Below are 20,143 nucleotides of genomic sequence, written 5' to 3'. Positions count from 1 at the left end.
TTGTGACCCAATCCTTAAATATACAAGTATATTTAAGGATTAACATGTCTAGATTGTAGTAATAAGTATTAAAACTTTATCACGAACAAGGATATTTTAAAAAATTACTTCTACAGACCCTTCCAATTTTTACTTAGAAATAAATAAATTCATTTATTATAAAGGAAACAAACAAAAATTTATTTGAAAAACACAAATGTTTGTTTTATTTAGGTCTATAATTAATAAAAAACGACGAAACACCATTTTAAAGTGCATTTTTATTCGACTAATATATTTATAAATAATATGTACCCCTGAAAGTAGCCAATGCGCGAAATGATAATTTTTACGCCAAACTGAAAAAAGGGTAGCCAAATCTTTCAATGATCTTTCAATGCTGGAAAGAATACTAAATAATGCTGGAGTTGGAACTCAAAGGATTATAGACCCAAATTTGAGAAAAGGAGAGAAAGGCCAAAAGATAAAAAGTAGTGAGAAAGGTTAAATAGACCTTCTGTTATGCAAATATTGACCATTAATTTTCCAACCTTCCTCACTACTTTTTATCTTTTGTTCTTTCTCTCCTTTTCTCAAATTTGGATCTATAATCCTTTGAGTTCCAACTCCAGCATTATTTAGTATTCTTTCCAGTGTTGCAAGATTTGGCTATTTTGTGCCAAATTTGGCTACCTGTTTTTTTAGTTTTGACGTAAAAATTATCATTTTGTGCATTGGCTACTTTCTGGTCTACATATTATTTATAATATTAGTCGAATAAAAATGCACTTTAAAATGGTGTTTCATCGTTTTTTATTTTAATTAGAGACCCAAATAAAACAAATATTTGTGTTTTTCAAGTAAATTTTTGTCTGTCTCCTTTATAATAGATGAATTTATTTATTTCTAAGTAAAAATTGGAAGTCTGTAGAAGTAATTTTTTAAAATAACCTTTTTCGTAATAAAGTTTTAATACTTATTACTATTACTTATTACTATAATCTAGACATGTTAATCCTTAAATATACAAGTATATTTAAGGATTGGGTCACAAATATATTATATATGCTTGTGGCCCAAAACTCCATGACTTCTTCCAATGTGGCCCAGAGGAACAAAAAGGTTAAACACTCCTGACTTAAACCATTTATGTTAGGGCTTATCACACCAGTGAATATGAACACAAAATTTGTTAAAGTTACCATATATTTAAATCTACAAAACAAAGAGATTTTACAATATGTTGTTTTCAAAACCGCGTTTTGCGAATATATTGGACTTCGAACTCACATCTGAGTTATAAATAAACACTTGGCTTTATTTCCATCATTTTAGTTGATTTAGTTGATCACTTTCCTGTGCTGTTCCTCTTTTTACAGTAAACAGCACAATGCCAGGTTAGTGCAGCTTTTTTGATGTTGGGGAACAAATTCTGGAAAATGTTGTCCAGTTAGCCAAAGGGGACCTGATTGATTTGGTCAACCCTTTTTTGTTTTTTAAAATTCTCAATGATATTCTTCAGTCAGTCATCTGATTAATTTGTGCAAAAATCTAAATTGTAATCTAAATATCTAAGATCTAAGTATGTAAGAGATGAAAAAAAAATACTATAAAAATTTTTTTCACCTCTTACTTGTTAGATATTTTCCTCATCAACGCCTTCATTTTATATTTTTAAAAAAGTGGCAAAACTCAGAAAATTTAGACTGTGTGAAAATCTAAATTACTTAATTGCAAGGAAAAGAGAAAAAAAATTTTTTTCCTCTTTCTTTGCAATTGAGTAATCACGAAGATGTTGATCTAAGCGATCAACACCTCCCATCATGACATTATAGTCAAAGATGGCCTTTGGCTTTGTTGTTGTTTTTCTGTCATCTTTTTGTTTTTATAGTTTTTCTGTATTGTGAACAATAGACAAGACAATATAATAATAGTTTGTTTATCCTGCCATTTCATAACTATTACTTTTCCTCTTTGAAATGCCAATAGCTTTTTGCAGTTCCTTAGCTTTATTTTCTTTATTGGAACTGGAACTTCTTTTCTAGTTGACACAATGTTCCTTATACAGCAGAACATCGATTATCTGAAAGTCAATTATTCGAAAGAATTCCAGTNTTTTTTCCCCCAGATCTGTAGCTTTCCGATTGATTTGTTTCTTGTATCCAGGTAGATAACAGACTATTTCGGGCTACGAAGGGTCGAATTCGACATCGCGTTTTAATCCCATCAAGGGAAATTAGGCCTAATAGCACTTTGAAATTTCTGCTCGTATTTAACTATTGCTTCGAATTCTTGTAAGTCTGACACAATCTCCGCGCTATATCTCCTTTTAAGGTTATTTCAAAACTTTTCTTTTCTTGACTAATAATTTTATTATTTCCCGGTTTTATTTAGGTTTTTCTTCCAGTTTTTTACGAGCGTTAGAATCAAAGCCCGACCCCTTGATTTGACACTTTTATTATATTTTTAATACTTGAGCTCGAGTATCGCTTGGGCCTCACTCCTATTTAGGTGAAGAAATCCTGGAAAATAATACATGGCTAATTGACTACAACCAACAGTGTTGAATGATCTTATCCAATCAGTCACTGTGGTTATGCGGGTCCGTTTCTAACGACCCGGCTGCCTTCCCATTGTACAGTCTGGCCGAACCTACGAGCGATATAGAGAAAAGGCTCTCTTAATGTCCACAAGGTGGAGAGAATTATAAATAAAACAAAACAAAAAAGTCGCAAACAATTAAGTTAATACAGCAAATGCACGAGAGCGACATTGCTATTTTTGATATAAAATGAATTATTGACCTAACATTAATATTTTGTTAGTTGCTAATAGTAAATATCAAACAAATAAATAGAGTTTAATTTGGCAAAACCATGTTTTTAATCTTAGAAAAATCATTTGCAAAATTTTTAAAAGTAAAGTTATACTTGATATTAAGCTGTTAAGAAATGACATTCCCGTTGGATTTATGATTTAAACTCCAAAATTTTGGACATGAAATAAGATATACTTTTTAAAAATAGGTATGTTTAATTCAAATTTTAAAATTTCAATTGACATTTAAGCCAGCCTAAGAAATAGAAGTTAGGATCTGATTCAAACTGTGTTATTTTCTACGGATGGAAAAGTTTGAGAAGTTGTCACAATCCTCGCTCGTGTTGGTTAATCTCGCTATTGTTCTAGGCATGTTTATATGGCAAAATTGAAGCTGACTTTATAGACCATTGTAGATTGTTTACTTTTCAGAAATCTAATCTACATTAAAACTATATTTCAACGTCTGATTATAAACAAAAAAAAAAAATTTTTCTATTTTAACATTAGACTTTAAGCAATAGAGAGGTTGAGGCACACGTTTTAAACGTGTAAACGTGTACGTGTGACGTTCGGNAAATATTTTACATTTTTGATACTAAATTAACTCCTGAAGTATAATTTTTTATTGTTTTTATATTTTTCAATATATTTATTTTGTTTGTACAAAATAAAGAAATAATTTTTAACAATACAATAGTCACAATTATTATTTTAAAAAGTTTACATTAGGCTTAACATAGACGAAAATTCAATGCAAAGCGACACGCAACGGAGAAAAATTTCAACGTGGGATAGGTTAATATATTTTTTTTGTACAGTACATAATCAGTTATCCGAAATATCAATTTTCTGAACAACCCCAGACCCAACTGATTCGGATAATCGACACTGTACTGTATAATGGTTTTGCAAAAAATATGAAAATCAGCAAACTGTGCAACATATAAAAATTATCTGTAATGATATGGTAGCCTTTATTCAAAAAAGTATATGCTAAGAATAATACAATTTACTGTGTAGTAGTCATATTTTTATATTTGTCATTCAGCAGCGTTCCTTTACCTGTATAAATTACAGTTGAGTGAGTACATGTACTGAGATGATGATTCACATAGCATGTAAAATTTTACTCCAAAACAAGATCTTTGAGAGGGATGTATTGCTTCCAGGAAAATAATAGACCCTCTTTGAATAGCATTAAACTCTTTCATCCACTGCAATATTTTTTTCTGGTATGTATAATGGGAAAAATTTTTCATTTAAATTTTAAAAAATTTGCCAAATCTTACTTTCTTTTGGGTTGGGATAGGTCTGTGGATCATATCATATATTACAGAAATGCAAGTTTTTTTGAATAGTAAAAAATTGCCTTTGAAATATCAGTTTCAGGAAAACAAGAGAGGAAAATATCTCATCTGTAGACCAGTACACCCTTTCATCCATTTTTCTAACAATGCCTTTAATTATATTTATTATCAAAAATAGAAAAATATCATTTTTCATGACAGGTATCCAGGGATTAGAATTATTTCCTTGTTGTTTTTAAGCATATCTATTAGTTTCAGTGATGATAATATCAATTATATCATCATTGAAAAGCAGAAAAAATGCAAACCGATAAACCTTATAAATGAAATTCCAGTATAGTTTAATGCAGATAAAATACATATATTTTCAGTCTACTTAGGAGATCTTCAGGTTAATGTGTTCCAAGATGGAATGCGAGGAAAGAAACATTTTAAAAATATTTGAAAATGCTCAAATACATAAATAATGCATAAGTATACATAATGTGATATAAAATAACAAATTCTGTGACACAAAATAAAATATAAGTATAAATGAGAATTTACAAAAACTTTATTTATATTGGTTGTCATGCATAAGATAATGGTTTTTCATCCTTGAAACTGATGCAAAAGCCCTTCTTTTCAGGATGAGAAACCATTATCTTATGCATGACAATCTTTATACCAACAATGATAGTCAATATAAAAAAAGTTAACAATGTACTGTACCTTGAACCTGTTACTGATGTGAGTGACACAAAGGATAAAGTACATCACAAATGTTTTCAAACAGTTTAAAGTTCTTCCTCAGATGATACACAGAATAACTGATGGAACACAATTCAATTCAATTCAATATTTTTATTGCTGTACAAGGTAGTACAACACAGTAGTATAAGTCTGAGCATTATTTTTTTCATTATCCATGGATTTGGGCATAAGTTTTATGGTCCCCCTAAGTAACATGTAGTAATGTTTAGTCTGGCTCCTCAGTTTAGACTTGTCTGGCATGGGTGATCTTGCCAGAATAATACACCAGCAAAGCCTTAAACTTTGTAGGAGAATAAAAAAAAACCCCTCACCCACATTAAAGGAGTACTCTCCCCCACGTTTATATTTGTACGTATATGAGGGGAAATAAATATATATATGAGGGAGAAAAGAAAAACATTAACATTCTTTAAGTCCTTTTAACTTTATCTTTAGATCCTCCCCACAATTTTGGAATGACTAATATCCAAATGCTTCAAACAATTAAAGCTGAACTTTTCAGTTTAAATATAATTTATAACAAGTAATAATTTATTGTGACATCATTATAATGCTGGGCCACAATTTTTAATCATATTTTGTAATTTATTTACATTAAAATATATGCTCTCCATCTCAAATTAGTAGTGGCTTGATCCTGTACATCATACTTTTCCTTTAACAATAGAGTTGTGACAGTCACCTATTAACTGCTTTCAGAAGAAAAGATTTGAATTGAAATAATGTGACTTCCGGTTTGCATCAGAAGTTCATATATATCTCCCCTGCCCCTAAGGTTTCCATATCTAGTCTCAGATTTCATCTATTTAACTGCTTCTTGAGATTAAGGAAAGACAGCTAGATGGACAACAGCTAGATGAAAATTTATATGTGTACAATTTTTTCAAATTGCAGCCCAATTATATTTATATGTTTTCTTTATTTTCACTTATTCTAATACAGAGTGATTCACAAGTCACAGAAATTTTAAAAAATTAATAACTCACAAACTATTAAAAATATATATATATCACAAACTATTTACAGTAAGATGATGTGGTTTTCACAGAAATGTTTATAAAGAAGAAGAATTTTTTTATATGTAATAAAAATTTTAGTACCAAAATAGTTACATTTCTTGCCATAGATGGTGATGTAGGAAACTGAAAGAATTTGTAATTTGTTAAAATAAGAATAAAAAAATAAAAATGTTCTTAGTGTAAACTCTAGTAACAACTGCAGAAATTATGTAATTTTATCAAGTGCCATCTATGGCAAGAAATGTAACTATTTTGGAACTAAAATTTTAATACACCTAAAAAAAATCCCACTTATTTTTAAGCATTTCTGTGAAAACCACATCATCTTAATGCAGTTTGTGAAGTATTATTTTTTAAAATTTCTGTGACTTTTGAATCACCCCTTATTTTACTCTGTCATTTTATANACGTGTAAACGTGTACGTGTGACGTTCGGCGCCACTTTCCCGTAAGCCTAAAAGTTTGTCAATGATGTTTGGATAGTCGGTGGAATCACGCTCGACATTCCAAACACCATCGTCAAACTTTTAGGCTTACGGGAAAGCGGCGCCGAACGTCACACGTACTGTACACGTTTACACGTTTAAAACGTGTGCCTCAACCTCTCTATTATTTTACCAATGTCACGTGAATACATTCCACATACTCTACAAATTTAATTTTAAAAAATAATAGAGAGGTTGCGGCCGACGTTTTCATCGCGAAAACGTGTATGGACGTTCAGCGCTGCCGTCCTGTAAGCCTAGAAATTTGACAATGCGTTTGGAACGTCAGTGGAATCATGCTCGACGGTCCAAACGCATTGTCAAATTTCTAGGCTTACAGGACGGCAGTGCTGAATGTCCGACGTTCATGTTATCGCGATGAAAACTCGGCCGCAACCTCTCTATTAAGAATAATTTAAAATTTACATAAAATTCGATACATTGAATTTAAGTAGTAATTTCCTAAAGCAACGCTATAGATATTGCTATGATTCGTACGGTGAATGATATAACTGTATGTTTTGATGTACCACTGAAAAACTTTCGGGTTTTTCAGTGGCACATATAGTTTTTTAGATTGGGTTCCCCACCAATCTAAAAAACTATAAAAGTTATTTTTTAAATTAATAGTATTTTTATATTGCATGGAAAATACTTTAATAATTAAACTTTGATAATAATACGTATATCTAACTTTAAAAATTTCAATGTAAGTTTTAAAAACTGCCATTAGTGATGGTCTCTCTTTGCAGAACTGGTAAGCCTACTAGATTAGTATCAAAATGATTAACTATTGTCTTTTTTTTATTATTTATTCATTTTATCCTGTGAGTCTTTTAATGAAGCTCATTAAGGGTTCTACCAGGCCAACAAAGAGGCAGACGGGACCCCGACATATGCGGGACAACTGATCACTCCCGAAAAATTCCTGGGGTTTGTCGATCCGTCCAGCTTCATTTCCGGGTCTCCCAGAACATATACCGACACATTAAATTAGTTTATCTTTATTTTTCTTATAGTTCTTTTGACTTGGAGATTCATAATTGATCAATAATTAAACGGAAAACAAAAATAATTTACTAGGTTGTTCATAATCTTCATATTGAATTTTGGCGTTTAAAAGAAGTCTTTAGCAACGAATCTTTTTGAATGACTTACAGTATTTTTTTATTGTGATAATTCTAGCTGCACTCTTTAAAAAGTTTTGATAATGTGAATATATACAAATTAGATTGCTCTCCTTCTTTTTAATAAATATTTAAATAAGTTGTAATTTTAGTATAAGTTAAGTATAATACAGTATATCTATTAGTAGTCTTTTACCGTTCAGTAAAGATTTAAAAAATAAGTATTAATATATAATTATGAATTGTAACAAAAACCCCCAAAAAATTATCAAATAGAAATATTTATGGACCTTAAATCCATCGCATAACTTTGTTACAAATCGTTATTGGAATATCTTAAAAGTTCTGACAAGTTCTAGTTAAAATATTAAATCAAGCAATTTTACAGGATTTTATTAAATCTTTTAAAATTGCTTGATTTAATACTTTATCATATAATTACAGTATATCAAATTAGCATTTCGCTAAATCTATTTACTAACATGAATTCAAAAATTTATATCCTTAAAAATTGATGAATCTATTGTATTTTTGATTCATGTCTTATAATCTTGTAACATTAAAATAACATGAATAAATCTCAAATGAATCTTACATACATCTCATTGAATAAGAGAAAGTATTATAGGATTAGTGATTAATCGTTGAAGATCACATTCTTTAGTCACGCGGCTAATTTCATAGGACTTGGCAACATAAAATAATAAATTCGCTTTAGCGATTTTGTTGTTAATATAAATTATACAGATCAGTGTGTCCAAATTTTAAAATTTAGCATTTTAAGATAGAATGAAACGTATNTGGAAATAATATTCTATATATGATATTTGCACAGTGATTTTGTGCCAAAGTAATCTGTAAAAGAAGAGGTAAGTTTCTTTAAGCCTAATATAAAAATTTTTAGATTATTTTTAAATAAACAATCTTAAAGATAATTTAATAAATCAAAACACTTATGATTGTGTATATTAAATATTACTGGTCAAGTACAAATGTTTGATATTTTGGGTAAATTACAGATCAGTAATTATAATTTCAATTGCAATCTGAAAATTTTGATCATCATACCAATGCAACTATCAATAATTGCTATGATATATGTAGTATTTCAACATTCTTGTGCTTTTACTTAAGATAATTGGTCAAAAACAAATAGTAATAAAAATTTCATTCCTAATTTGAAATATCAACAAAATTGGCGTATGTTAAGTGAAGTAAGTATACAGACAAATATCGTTTGCTTTGCTATAAAAGCATTTATCACAACAGTATAATTAAGATTCTCTAGTAGACGCCTACCATTTGTTTTTAAATGAAGGTAGTTTCCTATAAAATTATCCTCATTATGCTAATGAATGTTATACAAGGTCAGAATCAAAACAAGTTGAAATTTGTTTTCGGTACATTCATCTCGCATGGATCTTAAAGAACGGTAAACGATAAATCAAATATAAATAGAAATTTTAATCATTTATTTATAATTCTAATGAATAAAAATTTCCATCTTCAGACTGGAATTAATGAGCTTCAATAATGTAAGTGTGTCATATACTATACATTTAATGAAATTTCATTTATGATATAAGAAAATAATAAAATTTTATATATTCTACTTTCTATTATAATGTGGCATTTACCTGTAATATTAATTACACATAAGAATAAAAATAAATAGGTTGGAAGCAATAAATAACTCCAACTTGGGGAATCCGCCATCACCTCCTAATTTAGTTCGTCTTGTTGCCACCAGAGGCACTGTTGTAGCGAATGAAGTAATGCAGTGCAGTCACCCCGTCTAAAAATTTTAGATGCATGAACGATCTTCATATTTTCTATTGTGTTTTCTGTAAAATTCTATTCTTCCGGAAGAAATGATTAAATGTATTAAATTCGGTTTAATTCAATTTATATTACTTACGAAATTGGTTTAATAATAATAAGAAATTNATAAATCAAATATAAATAGAAAAATGATAAAATATATGATAAAGATGATTTTATTTTTATCATATATTTGAAATAATTTAATTTTATGTTAAAAAACTAAAATAATTTAAAAGAATTCTTAATTGAATTGAGGCATATATTGTTATAACATTTTGTTAACAGTTCAATAAAATTTTATTAGTTTGTTAAATGTCGATATATGATCAATGTGTGATATTTTCCAGATCTATTTTCGTCTAGGATACATTCGAATCCAATCCAAATGTTTAAGATTTTTTTTTTTTTTATAAAAGTAGATAGATAGTATTGAAATATTTACAACTCTCAAACTATGTTAACAGATTTTGTTGTTATTTAAACAAAATAATAACAAAAAAAGTGAAAATATCTGATCTTAAACATCATAATTCAACACTATCAGCATAATATTACATTATCATATGCCAATGACGTAGCTAGGCAATAATCCCACAGAAGTAGGTCTATAGCAAACATTTAAAGCGTTGAGATAGGAAGTTCTACAGATGGGTCTGCAAATAAGTGAGAAGAAGAAGGGAATAGTTAACCATAGCAATAATGTATAAGATAGGAACATCGGACATACTCACTTTATTTAAGGAATGTGGTTCAAATAGTTCGGAATCAGTCTTAATATGGATAATGAAATAAGCGTTGAAATAGAGTAGGCCTGAACAAAATTCTATTAAATTCAATTTCTCGCGATACATAATAAGATCTAATAGTCATACACGACAATGGTTCTTCTGTAGTGTTGTACGGATCTGGAACTAACTTACAGAAAAGGATAAACACAAATTACAGAGCTTTGAAAACAAAGTACTCCGCAAAATTTTTGATCTGGGTAAAGAATATCGTAACCAATGAATGGCGAAAGAGAGAAAACTGTGAAATGTGTTATACAATAAGACTGGACTGAGCATGTTCGGAGAACGCTGAAAATACAGCTGACAAGAATAATGTCAGAAAAAAGACCAGAGGAAGATCTCGGAGAAGATGATTATATAATGTTACGATGAATCTTGAGAGGCAAGAAGAGGAGGAAAACAATTTGTCATTCCAGACACTGAGGTCCAACCAGTGGCGTAGCGTAGTGGAGACGGCAAGGGCGGCCCGCCCCGGGCGGCAAAATTTCACAATAAATAAAACTTGTAAAAATTTGAACCATTTCATTTCATATTTTTGTCGCACCTATGATTCGCACCGATTGAAATGAGCACGGAATTTTTCATTACTTATTCAGTGACGAAACTGAATTTTAGTCTTTTAAATTGAGATAACTAAATAAGGGGGCGGCGAAATTTTTCTCCGCCCTGGGCGGCTGACACCCACATTACGCCACTGGGTCCAACATGGTGACGAATTGTACTGTACTGTGCAGTATATGTCGCAAAATGTAGCAAAGACTTTACAAAGCTCGTAAAGACTGAAAAGAAGATCTGAAACATGAATACATAAAGACTGATTTGGTGCATAATTCGATTAACTCATTTTGATATTATTTTATTACTAAATTTAACTCGTTTGCTAATAAGTTTAGAAATAATAGATTTGTAGATTTATTCTTTTATATTTAATGCATAAANAGCACATTAAAAATTTTTTTTTTTAATATTGTTCTAAAATTATTTAAAATTTTTTATTCAAATGACTTACTAGTGTGATGGCTCATCTTAATTTTAATATCAGAAGTGTTTTATAATTGATAACAATTGCTCAATGGTTTATGAAAGTAGTTATAGCTTCATATTCACCAGAAAACCTCACAAAAAATAAAGTTTAAATTAATAATATAAAGCAGGGGTTCTCAACTGAGGTCCATGTAACATTACTGGAGGTCCACAGGAAAAAATACTGAACAGGGGTTCACAGTGATATTTTAGTGGTCTATAGGGAAATTCTACTTCAGAACAATTGTTTTACTGAAAATTAAATTTCTACAGTATATACAGTATATTGTCAATTTATTTATTACTCATTTCTTGCATAAGGGTTAAAATATAAATTTAAAATATTGAATATGTAAACAACATATATCTCATTGACAAAGGTCAAAGCGAGATTATAAAACCGTAGTCTGTTAGGAGAATCTTATACCATCCACTGATGGTATAAGATTCTCCTAACAGATCACAGTCACTTGACAGTGACATTTCTAAACATTTTGCATCGGTTTGTTCCAGATCTTAAAGATTAGGGTGAGAGGCTATAAACTTTATAGCCTCCCTCCAGTATAAAGGTAATTAGTTTATTTTAACCCTAACCTTCAGTTCTGTGCAAAACTCCATCTTAACAAGGTAAGAGGTAATAAAAATGCTAGTTCATAAATACAGTAGTTACTTTTTCTGAAATTCAGAGCTTCAGTATTAAAATATTTTTCCAATTTGAAACAATGTAGTGAAAAAATATAAGGTTTTTTTTCTGTGCAATGTATGTGGGTCCACAAAAAAAATTAAGAGGAAAAGGGATCCATGGGTAAAAAAAAAAGGTTGAGAACCCCTGATATAAAACATTTTCAATAATTTTAAAATTAAACTATATTTTTTTTGCAGGATTTTGAGGTGTGTAGGAAGCTATAACATCTTATCCAATTATTAAGGAATATTACTTATGAAAGTTACTACTTTTTATTCCACATATATTCTTTTATTTACTTAATTTATAAAAAATAATGACAAGTAATTTTTACTATGTACTGTACATGTAAATTATAAATCATAAAATTATGTAAAATTATATATATATACATCCGTTATGTATATATACATATATACATAACGGATGCAAATAAGAATTTCAGAATTAGATATAACTAGAACTAGGAAGATCTACTTACGTATTATCAATTTCATAAAACCAACGAGATGCTGGACAACACATTTGGGTACCATGACTACAGCATTCTGTAAAATGAGCTGGATCAGATTCACCAGGACAATAATAAATGGGAGGTGGAGGTAAATTATTAAGTTCTGACTGGTCTTCAATTCTAACACTAGCATCATTTTGCAAATATGGAGGGTATCCACGGCAAGTTGTTGTTTTAGCTTCTAGAAACAGAAATTTACAAGAAAATAATTCTTAACATAAAAAGAAAATTTTGAATTAATTGATTATTATTAAAGATTTCATATATTTTATGAAAAGAATACTTTTGACAAAATAAAATCATTAATAAAATCAAATTCAAAGTTTAATCATAAATTGCTTATCCAGCAGTTCCCAAACTTTTTTGTTTCTCAGCACCCTGCTAAATCCATATTTTCCCAAAGCATCCTATGTCAAATTCTAACAAGTACACTTTGCAAAATAGCCAATAATTTTTTTAATTAAGGACATTGGTAAAAATAAATAAAATACATATTTAAGATTAAACAAAAATATGTAATTAAATAAATTCAACTAATTATAATTAGTGGGATGGATGAGCCCATTGATCACTGCACATTTTCTCAAATCTTGGAATCAAACCGGATACAGTCATCCTCATTTCCTTCTTCACATTGTTTTTCATGCAATACTTAGTTTTTATCACAGTGACAGCCAAAAACTGTCTTTGCACAAATAAGAAGTCACAAATGGAATTAAAATTCTCTGAGCTTTACCACTCAGAAGAGGATATTCATCTTTTACAGATATCCAAAATTCAGTTAATTCAATGTGCTAAATTTTGTTTTTGCAATGAGTTTCATGTAAACTTGAACATTATAATCAGTCTAAACTTTGTTTTGCTACAATATTTTAGATAATTATTGTGTTTACTGCCGTGTGCCTACTCTTTAAATGGGCTAATGAGGGGTCTAAGTACCTGAAATGCATTCCCATAGTAATAAAAATTATATTTGAATAATTAAGTCTGGTTCCATCTCATCCTGATATGATAAGTCCTTTTCATTTAGCCATATTTTGATAAGCTATTTGTTTTAATGTGTATTTGAGCTAAAAGCTTAATTTAGTCAATTTAATGCTACAGTTGGGAAATGCAAGACTGATGTACTGGAAAATATATAATTGTTTTATTTTTGAGTTTTCAATTAGTCTCCATTGTTTACATGCTTAGCTAGACAGTACAATAGCAGATCGTTAAACAGGCATAAGGAACCTCATAAGTAACTGATGATCTCCACAACTATTTTATGTTAACCAATTTACAAGTTTATCCATCTGTTGTCATGGTATGGTGTTGTTGTAATATGTCTTGTACTGTAAATGATTGATACTGCTAATAGAGAACAAAAATGCAGTGCTTTATGCATGGCTGCAATATAAATGGCCAATTATTGGACAAATAATTTTTGTCCAGTAATTGGCCATTTATATTGCAGCCATTAGGGTTTCTCATTTCCCAGGAAATTTTCCTCCAGCGGGATTACAGGAAAAATAATTTCTTTTCCTGGGATACCAGGAAATTCCGGGATGAGATAGTAAAATAGAATTTTATATGAATAAAAAAGATCATACAGGAATATCATAAATTCAAATAATTTAATTTATTTTCTAGTAAGTAACTAAAAGTGTAGGGCCAATCTCACCCATACGGACACGTTAGGCTCAATTAATTTATGTTCTCCTACATTATAAGATGAAAGTAAAATAAAGCATTTCATTGGGAGTTTTAATGATTACGAAAAAAAATACTATTTTATTTCTAAAGATGAAATAAAAAATAAACTAAAGGTTGATGAGCGATATTTACTTTCAGCAAATCTCCGCTGTTCAATGATGCACAAACACGATACATAGATATTACATGAACTAACAAGTAGAGACTTGTAAAACATAGGTAATAATATGCAGCAAGAAACCACAAAATTTCTCTCTTAGGTGAGTCTTCAAGATGCAACTTTTCGTATAATAAATAATAGAAAGAAAACCTGACATGGTAAATTATTATTGAAATGCAAAATTTCCCGGGATTTTTCTCATAGGGAATAAATGGCGAGAATCCCGGGAAAGAAACCCTAGCAGCCATGCATGAAGCACCGCATTTTTGTTCTCTATTAGCAGTATCGATCATGTACAGTACAAGACATATTACAACAACACCATACCATGAAAACAGATGATTGAGTCTAATTAGATTAAAGTTTCTCAAAGGATGTGAAGTTATTAGTTCCAGAGAATAAATCAACTCATGTAGTCATTAAAAACACTGTCTTTTGGCATTATAATATCAACCCAATCTACAATGATCAGTATGTACTCATTATGTAACCAATTATAGAAGAAAGAGGGACAAAAATCACAAGCAATGTCAGACTGTGTACCTCAGCATTAAACAACACACCACTCAGCAAAGTAACTGCACATATGTGTCACACAAGCATGATTGGTGCCACATGCAATAAAACACACATATTGGTGTGCTTGTTGCAATACATAAACCAGTGGAACTAAAGAGTGAAGTCCAACATTGAAGTTGTATGGTTTTGAGCTTCTTGGACCATAAGATTATAAACCATAGCCAATAAGACTGAGGAAGGTAAGGAGTAGCTGCACTGCATTAACTGAAGCAGATGAAAGATGCATTACCAAAATTTTATTTATTTTTGTGCAGACTGATTAACATCGATCAGTCTGTATAAAAATAAATAAAATTAAAATTAAGGCAAAAATAAATAAAATTTCAGTAATGCTCACAATGCTCACACTTAAAACATTAAAAACAGAAATCACCAGTTGAGAGAGTGAAACAATCTATCAATGCATTTCCACACAGATAGAAGCTTGCAAGATTACACCTATACTTGTATCTTTAGGACAGTTCCTAACTGAAGTGCAACACCATCAGCACAATTCCAGTGTTTTCTCAAGAATATTGTAGCCATCTATCCAAGCCTGATTGTGAGGGCTTCCAATTCCTTAATAATGGAAGAGGTGAAGCTTTAAGCCTCACTTCCTCTACTAAACATCTAGAAGCAGTTAGATATTGCAAGTAACCTGTATAAGAGAATGTGATAGAAGATAATATTGGAAAACACTATTTTTAAGGCAAAAATAGCCAAATGCAATATCAGTGAAACATGTCTTCAATAGTTGATAACTCTAATAATTGGGCTTTTTTTTATTCTTTTCTGATGAATATTGTTGGTAATGACTGATTAGGCTGTTTGTTAAGCATGTGATAGACTTAATGGAGTTGTCACATCATGACACTAGTTATGCTTCTTAGATACACAATGCAATAATATTTATTGTCTCATGAGTTTTTAGTCACTGTTTTGAGAAATAGTTTTGGATTTTTCCAGAACTATTTCTATTTTGAAAATGAAAAGATAACAAACATCTTCAATTGCCTTGAGAAACCAATGTCAGACTAAAAGAATGATTTGGAAAATGAACAAGAAATGGAATGCTTCTAAAAATAATGATAACTATAATCTAAAGTATGATTATACTAAGCAAAGTGTATTTTAACATATATTTTGGGACATGGTAATTCTGATAACATTAGGTAACCAGTAATAATATCCATGATTATATAATAAGTGAATTCTACTGTATTTAATATTATGATAAGAACTATCAAATCCTAATATTTTACAAATATTAGCAGTCTATTTTTGAGACTGCTGATCTGTTCTAGAAAATTATATACCATTGCAGAGTATATGCTGATGTAGGTTTAATACAAAAATAAAATATATGTTCAATAAGAAAATTTTTATTATAATTAATTATTCTTAATTGCAGCTTTACTTACATCAAATTAATTTTTTTATACTCATTACATAGAAATAAAACAAAATTTTGAATTTTAATACTGATTTAGACAAAGCACAATTCAAAATACAAGAAAAGCATTTAATCTTATGTAAACTAAACAGCTAAACTGAAAAATAGAAACAGTACAAAAAGATTGTTTTATATCTTAAAATGTGTAAAAAAATTTTCAATGAAAACCATTATAATTTGATGTAATCAGAAATAACAATCTGAAGCAAATTTTTNTTCAATATTTGTGGCGGACGGATGTAAAGTCGAATAAAATGACTTAAACTTGATTTTTATTTTTCCGTATACTTTTTTGACAAACGACGTAACTCGAAACGACGTAAGTCGAGGTATACCTGTATTTCTATTTTTGATTTTTTCACTCTGTGAGCACCGAGGAGCTTTTTTCTATCCTCATCATGGGTTCGACCAGACCCACAATGAAAACGATAGTAAAGGATGGGGTCCGACACATCCGGGACAAACCGTTCAAGGAAAATTTCTAGTTGCTGACCCGAATTCGATTGCAGGTTCCCCAGAGCGTTAGACTGACGCCTTACCCGCATCGACATCCTACCGTCCGTATCCAATTTATTCTTAATATATTAGGTCTATACTCAAAAACGCAATTATTTTCTAATTATGGATGTAAAGAATTGAAATCGTTTATTCAATTTGCACAAGTTTCTATTATAAACTTATCCAGTTTAATAATATAACTTATTATAATATTCTATATCTATTTAAATAGCCTATACAGTTTATATTAATGAAATAGAAAAAAGTATGTGCTAATACACAATGAATATACAACGTGCAGTCCCTATAAGTATCAATGATTTACCCGTGATGTCAAATAAAAAATATAACATATTTTCTCGTTTAATGTTAGATGACGTTAATATTTAGAAACATCTATGGAAAAAATAACATTTCAGTATCACTTACATTAAATTCTGGTAAAAAGAGAAAATGATTATTTTTACAACTTTAAAAATCGATAAAACATACGTCAAAATAAGATTGATGATTTTCCTACTGTCGACTGTGGTTTCCAGAAACATACTGTATTTTGCGAGAAAATCTTTAAAAAAATCGTTTTCGTTTGTAAAAATATCTGATAAATTAATCATAAAATTAATGTTTTCACTTAATAATTTAAATTTTGGGTAGACATTATTAGAAAATTAATATTTATTGTAGTTAACTAACTGGAAAAATAGTTTTTATTTATTTCTAAGTTGCTTTATAATTAAATTTTACAACTTTCTATATGATAAAAATATCCTACAATTTCNTTTTTTTAAAATGAATATTAGTTTAAATTAAAAAGTATATTCATTTATATTTAAAATTGCATTATACACGATTACGCTAATAGATTAAAAAATTAAAAATGGTAACTTATATGAAATATGTGACAGCACCCTGAAAGAAAATGTGTCATTTTGTAATAATAAAATGCACCCAGGACTAATACCTTGTTTTTGTTTGAAGGTTTTGTGACACAATCAAGCTGGGACAGTTTGAGGTCATAGATATTTACCTGCCATTTTATTTAACCTAACTTATTTAACACTGAAGGATGAAAAATTTATAAATTAAGATTGCTCAATTCAACAACTTAATGCAAATTAAATATTATAAATTATTATTTTGTATTTAGATGTGGTTTGTTAGTTCAGCATTTAATGTTATTCCTATTATTGTTAAAAATTCCTCGACTGATTATCTTATTTACTTCGCAATTATATAGTATTTACTAAGCGCATCATTAGAATGTTTAATATATATTAATTAATTGATTAACTAAGTTATATGTAAGCAAGGACATGCATATAGAAATGTAATATAAATTATATTATATATAAACTATTTCTTATATCCTATAAAATAAAGGTGCAAAGTATATACATATTCAAATATCAATAATTGATTAGTCAATCACTATTATTTACTTGTCTAGACGGGCAGATTACTTTAATATTATCAGGATTACAGACTGATATAAGTTATTATGAAAAAAGTTATTTTCTCAATTACGTAGAATTTAACGAAATATGTATCTAAAAAGTTTAGATAAGTTAGTGCGTTGTATTACATATGTTTAACGTCTGTCATTATGGAAGACGTGAAGTTCAAGATTAAAAAGACGTTCAAGGTGACTCAAATCTATTCAGATCGCAAGTTCACCATCGATTATCATTTTATACATTTGGTATCAGAGTACATTTTTGTGACTTTTCCCTCTTTATAGGTTTTGATTTTTTAAAGTAAAAAACTGATTTTATAAAAATTGAATGTAATATTAATTTCCTTATGGTTAATTAATTTATAACAAATAAATCAAGTTTAATTAAGAAAATTGCCGAGATGCCTTCGGTGATGACGTTTTACACTAAGATAATTCAGTTTACGATCATTTAAAAGATAAAAAGTCGCAAAGTCTGGAAGAATACCCAAATTATTATTATTATTATTATTATTATTTATGTTTTTTTTATGACAGAAGAAAATACAAAGTGCAGAACTTTCTAAACAAATCGACACGTTCATTAGTACATTATTAACATTACTTGGAAGGAAATTAATTCCAGGATTTCCNCCGTAACATTTGTTTGATATACATTATATATATATTGATATTATATTATACTAATTTTAATTTGTAAAGTAATGTGCATCTTGATAATATAGTCTGAAATAGCAGAATTTTCGAAATATCTACGTGTTTGCTTCCATATGTATATACAGTAATATACAATTTCACATAAAAATCATTTTAAGATAATAGGCCTACATAATAATTAAAGATTGTATTACACACTGTATTGAAATAAAAAGAATTTTAAAAATTGTTTTAAAATCAATTAAACAAAGAAGAATATTACATTTTTAAATCTATTTTAAAATAAAAATATTTAAATATATAACAAAACCTAACTTTTATAACAATAGCAGTAGTTTAAAAAGTACTCATTGCAACATTCATATCGATCTATTATATATTAATAAGAATAAATATATGAAAAAGAATTAAAGAAATAATAATTTTTCCTAGTAATAAAACTTCAGTTTAAATATTATTATAATTATATAGAGTTTAAATTAAATTTAAAAAGTCAGAAAATATTTAAAACTTTTAAATTTAAATAATTATTCCTTGAATTTTATTTAGTTTTTCTGTTTTACTTTTTTTAGGGTTTTAAAGAATTTAAAAATAAACAAAAATTGTAGGCCATTAGCATATCTTTTCAGAATGTTAATTATTTACTATCAGTTATAGGCATTTTCTAACATTTTTTTCAAGAAATACTGGTAAGTTTACGTATAGAATTCATAATATTCAATTACTGATAAAAATTAACCTACAGGTATAAGTAGCATTGCACGCTTTATTAAACTTTGTGAATTTCAATCTAATTGTTGATAATTTACAACACTAATTTTGTTGTTAGAGACTCCTCTTTCTTTTCAACAACCTTATAAATAATTTTAAAGATTTATTGATATAAATAAAAGCAAGAGCACGACAATGTGATAGAGATAACAGCGTTTTTGACATTGCATTAATTTATTATTTTTTGTTTGATGAATGAGATAGACTATAGATTATGAAGAAATGGAAAAGTATTTATGATTTTTAAAATTTTTAAAAAATATTAACCTCTTAGTTGAATTCTTTTACTGAAATTAATTACTTTATAATAATTAATAAGAAACGAGTTTTTAAATATATAAAGTTTATCTAGAAAATAAAATTTTGATTTATGACGATTAAATTAATTGTAGATTGATTTATAAAAAAAAATAATAATAATAATAAAAATTAATTGAAATAGGCCAATATATGGCATGATCATAAACTGTTTAGCTAGAAATTTACTGTATTCGTATATATTATTTAGTGAATAAATTACATATAAGCATTTAATAAATAATGATCATCGGATATTCATTAGGATAGAATAATT

The 20,143-nt window shown here is 28.6% G+C and overlaps 1 protein-coding gene across 1 annotated transcript in view; it reads right to left on the bottom strand.

The window, feature by feature from the left end:
* LOC111629251 overlaps window positions 1-17,722 on the bottom strand; it is a 50,913-nt gene extending 33,191 nt beyond the window's left edge. The window contains exons 1-2 of the mRNA XM_023373134.1: window positions 17,716-17,722; window positions 12,292-12,505 (exon numbers count right to left, since the gene is read on the bottom strand). Coding sequence (XP_023228902.1) covers window positions 12,292-12,505; window positions 17,716-17,722 — 221 coding nt within the window. The remainder of the gene's footprint in view (window positions 1-12,291; window positions 12,506-17,715) is intronic.
* Between the last annotated feature and the right edge of the window lie 2,421 nt (window positions 17,723-20,143).

The sequence above is a fragment of the Centruroides sculpturatus genome, unplaced genomic scaffold (assembly GCF_000671375.1).
Source record: "Centruroides sculpturatus isolate CEXI.00-Female unplaced genomic scaffold, Cexi_2.0 scaffold561, whole genome shotgun sequence".
NCBI lineage: Eukaryota > Metazoa > Arthropoda > Arachnida > Scorpiones > Buthidae > Centruroides > Centruroides sculpturatus.
The sequence above is the reverse complement of the archived record's forward strand: the minus strand, read 5'-3'. Positions and strand labels throughout refer to the sequence as shown.